The sequence below is a fragment of the Atta colombica genome, unplaced genomic scaffold (genome assembly GCF_001594045.1).
Source record: "Atta colombica isolate Treedump-2 unplaced genomic scaffold, Acol1.0 scaffold107, whole genome shotgun sequence".
NCBI lineage: Eukaryota > Metazoa > Arthropoda > Insecta > Hymenoptera > Formicidae > Atta > Atta colombica.
This window is the reverse complement of record NW_017259192.1, coordinates 832273-844406: the sequence shown is the minus strand read 5'-3', so window position 1 is coordinate 844406 and position 12134 is coordinate 832273. Positions and strand designations below refer to the sequence as shown.

At 29.7% G+C, this 12134-nt stretch overlaps 1 protein-coding gene and 1 non-coding gene across 2 annotated transcripts; one reads left to right on the top strand and one right to left on the bottom strand.

Annotated features, from left to right (window-relative positions):
• On the bottom strand, window positions 1-10565 carry LOC108692159. The gene is made up of 7 exons (XM_018200314.1): window positions 10491-10565; window positions 9607-9709; window positions 7272-7403; window positions 4075-4514; window positions 1873-2098; window positions 1292-1553; window positions 1-637 (listed from the first exon to the last, which is right to left on the bottom strand). The coding sequence occupies exons 1-7, from the start codon at window positions 10563-10565 to the stop codon at window positions 1-3; spliced, it is 1875 nt and encodes a 624-aa protein (XP_018055803.1).
• On the top strand, window positions 6076-6148 carry Trnat-ugu. The gene has a single exon. It is a non-coding gene; the product is annotated as a tRNA-Thr (tRNA).
• Window positions 10566-12134: the final 1569 nt, after the last annotated feature.

Genomic DNA, 12134 nt, shown 5'->3' with positions numbered 1-12134 from the left:
TCACACTTCGTCATCTTCTATGTATAAGGTTGTTTCATATTTCTCATTACGCTCGATTTGTCTTGAATTGTGCGACGCTTCCTTAACTATCGTCTGCGAATCCATGTCATCAGCGATAATTATGGGAGTTTGTCCTTGTAACGTCGTATCGATCCTCTCGCTTGTCGATCTGCGCAATTCGATTTTCCCATTGTCGAGATCGTCCCCCGAGCTTTCCACGTCGATCTCCGTGACGTTCTCCAATTCTGGTTCTTCAAGCAGCATGTCATTCTCCGTAGGTCCCTCAGATGACAAAGCGCTAGCATTCGCTTCCTCAATATCTACAACGTGACTCTCATCAGAATTATCGCCACGGCTTTCCTCGGTGTCAAGGGACACTGTCGTAAAGTATTTTGGCTCGCAATCGGATCCGGAACTCATAATGGCTTGAGTGTTCAGGGAATGTCGACTCGACTGTGGATCCTTCGAATGCCTGTCAAAGGATCGCCGTCTGTTGTCGTCCGATCTGGAATGATGTAGTTTAGGATGACGTGATTGCCTTCGCAAATTCTCCCCGCTGCTTGCTCGTGACTTCATTTCTGTCTCGTCAAACATGTATCGGGTACAATCGACGCTGAATCTATCTACCGAGAGTTTCCTGTAAATCCGGTGAGAAGAAACATTTCGTCGCTTATCTTTTGATAAATAAAAAAGGCGTTTGTGTGATTAGGCATTGTAATATATAGACGTCTTATAATATATAATCTTACACGGAGAGAATTTTCTTTTAAAATTTATCTTGAAAATAGATAGTTGTGGGATACAATACGATATTTTAAAGATTTTTGCACTTTAGTAAAATTGATCAAACTTATTTTATACTTTATTGTAGTTTTATTAATAAATGAGAGAGATTTACATTAAAATTCTTCGAAATACAATGTTGTCTCATGACTATCATATTCATTTCAGGGAAAAAAATTCTAAGAAAAAATTTTCTCCGTGTACAAACAAGTTAAATTTTATATTGCCAACATTTTTTAATTGCATTTAAAAAAAAATTTCAAAAAATATTTATAGATAATTTTTTAAATTTAAAATAAGTTATTCATAAATAACTTTTTTCTAAAATAAGTTTTAATTTTATTATTAAATATCATTAATTTATAAAAGTTTAATAAGTTTAAATCCGTGATTGTAGAACGTAGCCACCGGCAAATAATATGTACATGAAAAGAATAATTAGTAAATAAATATTAATAAATAAAGCAAAATATGAAAATAAAAAATGTTACAAAATTTTTGCTTATACCTATAGTCTCCTCTTCGAAAATCTGGGCTTCTTCGAAACTCGAAGCTAGCTTTTCGATGTCCCATTGTTCTGTCGAAGCGACGATCACCCCCGATTCTGTCGAAGGACATTTTACGGAAGTTTGGTGAGGAGATTTTGCGGAAGTCTCGTGGCGAGGCCTTACTAAATTCTTTCGTTACCACCGTCAATTCTTCCAATAATCTCAGGTCTATCGAATTTCTTTTTCTTGGCACAAAGTCGTCTGGATATCTGCAATAGGCACCTGATCGAGATGTTCATGATTATTGATATTTAAACATGTAGGCATTGTTTAACGCTTATCCGGGCAACCTCCTTGTCTGGTATAAACGGAAGGCAATCTTCTTGGTCCACAAAAGTGATAAGATCCGGTTGCTCGAATAAAGTTTAGTATGCATTATAATGCATTTCGTGCATGAATTTGATTTTCGTAGTTTCATAGTTTTTTAACTAAATGATAGCTACTTTTTAAAATGTCTTATAATATCTGTTAGTGATGATCACAGTGATGATCTTACATATCTGAGTGATCATATGTTTTAAATCATTTATTTAATAGCCACCTGGCAATTTAGGCGAGTGCACGAGAGTCGGCGGTGGTCGCACAGCTTCATCAACTTCCTCGACGTCTTCCACCTTTGTTTGACGAAGCAGCTGATGTCGTCTCGCTGTGTCGGATCGGTCCTTCACTTTAAGCGTAACAGGACCTTTGTTCGGAATATGCAGATCCATCGCCATTGAGGCTTGACTACCACTCATCTTTTGATGCTCCAGACTTTCTCTGCTGACCTATTGGTTATAAAAAAAAGATCATTTCCAATTACAATTATTGAGGTAAAGGAAATTATTAGAATTTATAGATGTCTTCTGATTGCTTAACACATCTTAACACAAACGTAGAGGAATGTATGAAGTATAGCATAGTGCACGACTCAATTGGAATAGAATATGTGAATACTTTGCTTTCGGATAAAAGCTTTTAGATTAAAGAATAGAAAGATCTATGACAAGAAATTAATGAAAAGTGGTTTATTTCGCATGAGGCGTGAAGATTGATCTATGTTGACGCATATGGTTTATATCGAGAAAACGAGAAGAATAGTTCAAGTCGCATGAAATTAAAGAAGAGTCTATATGGTGCAATATTTACTACTCATAAAATACACAAATTTAGTTAAGAAAAATTAAATAACAGATGACTAAAGTGCGAGAAACAGGATTGAAAATCAAGACGATTTTTGTTTTCAGTCATATTACTATAAAATTTATGAGAAGAAAATTTATGAGAAGAAAATGTAGCACTATATAATCTCATCATGCGACCGTTCTTCTCGTTTTCTCAATATAAATCTTACTTCGTATGCGTTCCGACATAGACTCGTCTTTATACCTCACGCGAAATAGATCGCTTTTCATTAATTTCTTGACATAGATCTTTCTTTATGTTTTTTCCGATATAGCACTTTCTACGGTTCAAGCGTCAATGTATAGTTTTTTCGCTTGTATTGAATGAAAAAAGCAAAAATGCCAGTTACCTAATATCCTCCAATCTCATTTATAATTGTTGCGATCAGTAACATGTAACATGTAATTGTTACTAAAAAACGCACAAGAGGCTGTTCTTTTTCTATACCTCAAGACTAAACTTCTTGCATTGTTCATCTTTTGTGTTTTTCTCTCCAATGTGAAAAGAAAAAGAACAAAGATGAATTCTGCTAGAAGTTTAGTTCTAGAGTACGGAAAAAGAATAGGCTTAAGCTTACGCAATCGACTATAATAGTAGCCTTTAAATTGAGTACGAATGTGTAGTATTGTGTTGACGATTGTGGTAAGTGGAACACTTATTCGTAACGTGCACGAAAGGTGTCTAGTGGTTTTACAATTGGAAAGCATCCTACAAAATATTTAAGTATTTATCTCCTTTCATAATTAAAAAATCATATAAATCATATAAATCATATCAATATTAATAAATATTAATAAATGCCAACTAACAGTAACATAACATCAATATTATAATTTCACATTCAACAATATAAATATAATATAACATTGTTGAGTCACACAATATTACATTGTTGAGTGTAAAATTGTAACATAAATGTAACTGTTAGTACTTATTGAAAAGTTGATTCATTAATTTTCATAATAAATTTTTTGGAATGTTTTAATATGCTTATTAGCATTACTATTAAATTGACGATTAATATAATTTGTGTCCAAAAAAGAATAATAAAATCAAAATAATATCAATTTGACGTCAATATTTATATTGACTGAATATATCATTTTTTGATCATGATAAAGATCTCGATCTCAGATGATCTAAGAATGATTTTATATATAAAGTTATTCTCTTAGATCATCTGAGATTTTTATCATGACCGAAAAATAATACGTAAATTTGGTCAATATGATGTCAAATTGATATTATTTTGATTTTCTTGGATGATATTATTTCTAGCTCCAGTTTATGATTGCATTTCTAATTCGACAAATCGAATCGCAGTTTATAAAATTAAAAAATTTGCAAATTTTAAAATGCATTTGCAAATTTTATATGAATATTATCAAGATCCGTTTCGACCGAAAATAGGATTCCTTTTATTTAACTGATTTATTTTTATCAGTCTCACTTATAATCAATTACTTATAATTAAATTAGTCGCGAAAAATTGTGTAAATCTATACATTTTTCCTATAAATAGCTAAAGATCTATAAATATTTTTCTTTCGTAAGGCGTTTATTTTTCTATCTTGATTACCTGATGCGGACTGTAGCTTGGATTGTCGACCGAAAGAGCGTGTCTTTGCAGCAACTCTGGATTAAGTAGCGAACAACCCGCGTATTTAGGCGATCTTCGACGCGGTGACTTCTTGTCAATTAATGTTGGTGCGCTCGGGCTCTTCTTTATGGAGTGCGTTATACCTTTCTCGCGCAGATCCTTTGAGAACTGCATGAACTCCGCCGTCAGCTGTTTCCTGGAGACTTCGTGCGTACTGGGACTCGGGCTGCGGTTTACCCTAAATAGGCCCAGCTGATGGTCCCATTTTGTTGTCTGGCTCGATGTCGACCTTCTGTTGCGTTGGCTTTTCGAACTCCTTATTGTTGATGCTTGGCTGTAGCGATAGCGAGCTGGAACCACCTTGGCCGCGCTATCGCGCGCTTCGAAAGTCATCACGCAGGCAGCTACCACAATGAAGCCTGGAATCGTTTGAATCATTATTTGTGTACCTGACATACAGGGTATTCATCGTAACAGTCCGCATGATTTCTCAGACACTTCCGACAGTTAAAAGGTAAATAGTTAAGTTAAAAGGTAAATATTCTGTTTTATACAGACCATAACATAAAAGAATTAAAACAAATTTTTTTTCATAAAAAAATCAAAATCATCTTAAATTTTTTCAATAGAACTATACAATTTTTTCCATAATATTGTAGGGGGTCTTCAAGACAAATACAAATCACTATCGAAATGTCACTTTTATCGATGTTTTATTGATTTTATTCATATTTAATATTAATTTATAATATTATTTGTAGAGTTCGACCGAAACTTTTATCGAAACTGAAAACGAATTCTCTGTCTCACTCATTATCTGTCAGTTTCAACTGAAACTATATAGCTCTTCTTCATAAATATTAATTTTAATATGTGTAATTGTTTCAATAATTAAATTAGTGAATTGATGTTTATAAAGAAGAAGTACTTATGTTCTTTGGCCAAAATTGATATATAACCGAAATTTCGGTTTTCGATTTCGGTTGAAATTTAATTATTGTTTCGATATTATGATATTTATGAAGAAAAAGTATACAATATATGGGCATGTTTATACATATGACCTTTATAGGAGTCCTATTTTTTAATTTTTGATTTCAGTTTCAGTAAAAGTTTCGGTCTAATTATTTGTAATAATAACAGAACTTATCTAATCTGACTAGAACACAGAACATACATACATACATATATACATACTTATTTCTATACACGTATATATATATATATATATATACTTATTAATACATGTATTAAAATATACAATAAAATCAATAAAAGTAACATTTCGATAGTAATTTGAATTTATCTTAAAAACTCTTACAATATTATGAAAAAAAAATTGTATGGTGCTATTTAAAAAATTTAAGGTGATTTTGATTTCCTTATAAAAAAAAGAGGAGGATTGTTGTTGTGTCGCATGTTGCCTGTATAAAACAGATGATACTCACCTTTCAATCTTTTTTTTAACTTCGGAAATGTCTGAAAAATCATGTTGATCGTTACATTGAACACCTTGTATAACAGAACGTTGAATTTTACATTATGATGTATATTTACATATTATTATTGATTTCGCAATCGTTAATAATTGAATGTATGTTAATGTCAATGAAAGCTCTTAATCAAAATACATAATAATATTGTATATGATTAAATAATTAAATTATTTAATAATGCAAAGTAGAACGACAGTATAATGTAACACGAGATTTAATTTCTTTGCGGTGACAATTATTTTTTAATTGCAACGCGTAATTTTGTGTAATTTAATTATTTAATTTAATTATTGTGAAATTATCTTTTTTTTTAGATTGTTAAAATTCGATATTGTTTAGGATTGAGAAAAATGCAAATTGGAAAAATGTGAATATTTATAAAATACGTTTTTTTTTAAAATATAAACATAATTAAATGTATGTAGGAAAGATAAAATATACGTAGTACTTGTATCTGAGACTGTTCGCCGATAACCGAGCGTGAGCCTCCATAGCTCAGGGGTTAGAGCACTGGTCTTGTAAACCAGGGGTCGAGAGTTCAAATCTCTCTGGGGGCAATCGTTATTTTTTTTTTACAGTTTTTATCGAGTGCTCTTGTTCAGTACTGCGCATTTTTCGCGTTTCGCCTGCAATTTTCTGCCCTACATCCGTTATATTATTTAATGCTTTTATTTTGTAGATATTTTCGATCTCTCTCTCTCTCTCTCTCTCTCTCTCTCTCTCTCTCTCTCTCTCTCTCTCTCTCTCTCTCTTGTTCTCTCGTATCTTCCTGTATAAAACTGTATAGCTGTATAATTTTTTTCTTTTATAGCTCTACCTATGTTTATGCATTATACATATCAATATTTATTCATGTATCAATATAACTAAAAACACGAAAGATGCATTTATGAAATTAATATCTTTGTCATGATATTCAATATATTGATCTATCCATATATATAGGATGATTCATTTCAACAGGCAAATATTTCGAAAATATGCAATTTTAAAAAAACATTCCAAATATAAGTTGCATATGATTAGAGCGGAACGTCACTTAGTATGTTCCTTTCTAACTATAATACAACTTAGATTTTTTGATAAAATTGCATATTTTCAAAATATTTGCTTATAAAGATTAAAATGAAGTAATACCTTATGTTAATATATATTACAAAATCTTAAGTTAACCTCGGTGAAAAAAAAATCGTAAAAACGTTTTTAATTAAAAATGTATTCTAAAAAAGAAAAATAGAACTTTAAATTGGCATTTGAATTTTCTCTTTATGACATTTTGTTTACACAAAATAACAAAATATTTTTTTCAATATTTGATTATTTTTTAGTGTGTATGTATTATACATATACAAAGAATTATAATATAGAAGAATTATACATCTTGATTTAGAGAAAATATTAATTCTATTTAAAAAAATCAATTTACACAAAAAATCGAGGAAAGTTCAATTTTTGCATCTTATTATATCATGTTATGTAATGATTGCATCAATATATAACGTTATAATATTACATACTATTATATGTATATATATATATCTCGAAGTTTATGTGCATTTTGCGACAGTACACCTATCTATTATCGCGCAGTTACCGTTTCAAGGAGATCAGTGTCGTGTAACTCGCTCAGTCAAACAAGTATATCGCGCTCGTAAATTGTGCAATGTGTGTTACTATTACCTCCCAGACCCATAACTACAGGACCAGCGTAGCTCAGATTATTCAGGTGAAACCCACGCGATTCGTTCTTCACTTTTACCGTGATATTACCTCTGATCTCTTGCGCCACAGACAACTGATCTGCATAATATCCTATTGAAGGAAACAAGAGAAACGTATTTATTCTCCATCATATATATATATATATATATATATATACAATGATAGACAAAGCTGAAGTTAGTAGCCAGACTTAGCAACTAGAACGCAGCAGCCAGGGGCGAATAGGGTGCCGAGGCCCTTTGGATTAAAAAATAATAAAATGAATTAAAAATGCATTGAAAGCAAGTCCTACACTTAAGATGATACAAAATAAGTTAAAATATAAAAATTATTATTATAATAATGACATTTTTATTAAATAATAATGAAATTAAATTAAACAAAAAACGTACTTATAAATTATTTAGCAGCCAGACCGTACGCGTAGAGACTTGAAAAAAAATCATACATATTCTCCAAGACGAGTACGAAACGATAAGACATTGATTTGCCCTGGGATGGCACTAATTCTTAATATAAAAATTAAATAACATTTGTAAATTATTTAGCAGCTAAATCGTACGCGTAGAGATGAAAAAAATCACAGACACTTTCCAAAATGAGTACGAAAAGATGGCACACCAATCTGCCCTGGGACGGCGTTATTGTTTATTTAAAAAATTAATTAACATTTATAAACTCTTTAGCAGCATTAACAATTTAGATTTGAAAAAAATCACACATACTCTCCAAGACGAGTGCGAAACGATGAGATGACGATTTGCCCGGGGGGGATAGCACAAATTGTTAATATAAAAATTAAATAACATTTGTCCTCAGGTATCTCGATTCATCATCGTTTTATACTCAATTTGGAGAAGTTTTGTGATTTTTTTCAAGTCTGTACGAGTATGCATACGGTCTGGCTGCTAAATGATTTATAAAGGTTTAGTACATTTTTTATTTAATTTAATTTCATGATTATTATAATAATAATTTTTTTATATTTCAACTTATTTTGTATTATCTTGAGTGTAGAACTTACTCTCAATGCATTTTATTACTTTTTAATCCCGAGGGCTCCAACGCCCTATTCGTCCCTGGCTGCTACGTTTTAGCTGCTAAGTCTGACTGCTAGCTTTAGCTTCGTCAATGATAGAACATAATGGAATGAGAAAAGATAGCAGAAAGTTATATATTTAAATGTTATAATATCATAATGTTATAATAAAACTTTATGCTTAACACATTAAAGATAGTAGATTACGCAATTAAAAAATTGTAAATTTAAATTAAAAATTAAATTTACATGTAAATTAAAAATTTAAATTTAAATTAATAAAATTAATTTTTAAATTAATTTTTAAAAAACAACTGTTTTACATTGAAGAAAGTCGCCTACATATTAAGAGAGAAAATATTCTCCAAGCAAATTTTATTCATCATTTTTGCCTACGTCTTTTTAATAACAAATATCCGAAGATATTTTTTATATTTAAAAAATAGCTAAATTTTCTGCAACATTTCGTATTAAATTTGGATGTTGTAAGTTTTTCGATATTTCATTTAATTAAAACCTAAAAATGACTATTTGTGTTGATTGTTGATACAGTGGAATTGTTTTTAAAAATATAATAAATTTGAAATCTAAATTTTGTTTCATGCACGTAGGCATAAGCAGATTGCAAGCTTGCGCATAAAAAAGATCTCTCTTTGCAGTTCACATGTGTAATACGTTTTAATTTTACGTTTTATATTAAAATGTATACACACAAGTTGTTCCAATTATTCTTTCTTTATTGTGAATTAATAATCCATTAAGTAAAAAAATTCTTTAACATTCTTTAAATATGAGGCAATAATAAATAAGGACGATTCACGAAGAAAATTGATGTCATATTAACAATATTATAGCCAACAGCAGTCTAATTGAATAACCTTATCAATTTAATAACAGTTTTAATGAAATAAATACACTATATTGTTTTAATAAAATATTATTTTATTAATATCGTTATAGATATAATATTTATTTCATTAATATCTTTATGAAATTTTTTTATGAAATAAACAAGATTATTTTTAATTAGAATGCTGTTGAGCATTGCTGTTAATACAACATGTTTTTTCCACATGTAAAAATTACACATAAATAATTATGAACTACAAAGAATTGATCTGTAAGGCGGGGGAGGATTGACCTTTCCAAAGTGCTCTTTGCAAATCTCTCTAAACAGTTAGTGACTTATTGTCAGAGGCCAAAATGAATAGCATTCGACTTAGACTAATGTTTAATTTATATAGTTCTACTCACCTATAGTCGCCATGCAAGCTCCTAAAAGCATTAGCAGTAGCCCAATTCCAAGAGCTTTGCAGGCGTGCCACAAGCACCGCGTTGTCACCTTGCCTCTCACCACCTGTTCGATTTAATTGCCGTCGTTAACAGTTAATAAATCTGGACAATATAGTCCAGTTGTTTACTCAGTGGTAAACGTTCATATGTCCAGCGTTTTCATGGCGCCATTAAATATCGATTAGTACGATTTACGATGTATATTACGGTGTAATGGCATAGTAACGTTTTTCGGTGCTGGTAACCACGAGCGACGTATTCTTATATATTTATCTAAATTATTGCATAGTAGTAGCATATAGTGCTAAGATAATTAATTTTGTTATAGTGCTAAGATAATTAATTTTGTTATAAATTAGAAAAAAAATTATTTCTACAAGTGTGTATCATTGAGAATATAGTTTCTATGTAGGTATATTTACAGAATTGTGTGCAAATATCATTAGCAGAGAGCGATATTATAGTAATCTGTTTCACCAGCAATAATACAATAATTGTATAGTTTACTACAATAATTGTAGTTTGCTTTCGCATGTAATCTGCGTATACTTCCACTAAGGCGGATTCTGCGTCGGAAGTAATTTCTGCAGGCGAAATTTGTAAACGTGCTAGAAATGATTAAAGTATGGATATGTTGTATCTAGGTACATGCTCTCTACATATGCACATTTTATTGGAATTTCTCTCTTTTTTTCTTCCTAAGATTGATATTCTTTTCGATCAATCTACTCCCTAATAATTACACTAACAAGATTGATAAAGAAAAAAAGCTTTGTGTTATAGATATATGTATAATCACTGTAATCAATACTTTGAATTTTTATAAGCGATGAAAATATAGGTACCTGCACGTTCCAATTAGCCCCAGGCCCGCAGGCTCTTCTCTGCGTCCCCTGCCATTGAATGCTTCCTTGTGGCATCCTGTGTGCTCATAAAAACAATGTTTTATTGTATATGTAATATTGTAATGTAGAAGCAAAAAAGGAAATTTAAGATTTCAAGTTTTGATACGTAGATATAATTATAATATATCTATTACATCGTAGAAACAAAGTTAATGTATTGAAAGAAAAAATTGATACAGCAATTAAATGGTAAAATATGACATAGCATTTTTAATTGGCTGCAGCAGCCAATTTTTGGTTACGTTAGCCTATCCGTAATGTCAGTATAGGATTTTTGATAAGCTAATGCAATCAAAAATTGGCTGCTGCAATCAATTAAAAATGCTGTGTCATATTCAGCCAATCTTTTTTTCAATCTATAAATTATATCAAATTTTAACGAACACTACGAATTATTAATTATTAAAATATTAGTTATATAAAAATATTTATAGTTTGTACTTTGCCATAAAAAGAATGAGCTATTGAAATGTTAAACAGACTATTGCAATATTAATACTGTTCGTTGATATGATCTGATGAAATTTTTTAATATAGCAAATAATCAAACGTATATACGAGTCATACTTTTCATTATTTTACAAAAATTGAAATGATTTCCGATAGCTGATATTCCGTTTATATTCCAGTTTTTATAAAAGTTCTTTTTGTTAGCACACATTTCTGAAGTTCAGGAAATAGGAAAAATAATTATATCTAATTTTACACGTATTCTAATAATTTATTAATAAGAATTCGATTTAATCAATTATAATTTTATTTATTATAATTTAATAGTATTTGTAATATATAAAATATTTGATTTGCTGGTTTAAAATTTATTATATGATTTTTCATTTTTGAGATATAAATACAATTTGAAAATAACCATGTTATTTTTTTGTCAGTTCCAGTAGCTTCAGTCAATTACTTTTTGATTATCTATTGTATAAATACAGTATTATTATGTAAGTACAAAAACATTTACTTTCTATATGAAGTATTAAGATGGAATATAATGCTTTTTCATGTATTGAATCGGAAAAGAATTATTTTCATCTCAAAAACAAAAATTCATTTATTCTGAAAACAAAAAATTCATTCTGAAATGAAAAAAAAATGTATTTTAAAAGTACTTTCATGGCATTGATAAAATTCAGATAAAAAATTTACAAATGCTAACTGCAGATGTTAACTCTCAAAATGAAAATCCTCATGAAAACTTTCAAAATCATAGTTTTTAGTTTCTTTGATTTAACTATTTCATTATCGAATTTGAAATCGAATTCATGTTCAGTAACAAAAAAAACTACGCGAAACGATAATTTATTTGATCTAAAAGTTGTAAATTCGCTAGTATTTATTATACTAGAGATCATATCATTTCTTAAAATAAATACAAATTGATAATGGAATCGATTAATCTTATCTTACGATGAATATGTGTTATTGATATAAAATATTATAAGTTTATCTATTTTTATTCATTTATTTGATATTGATATCTTTAAGATAACGATATACTATAAAAGAAATTTTAGAAGCCTTTATAAGAAATCGATCTTTGTATTAAAAATTTCATATATTTATGTATGTCATAACGTT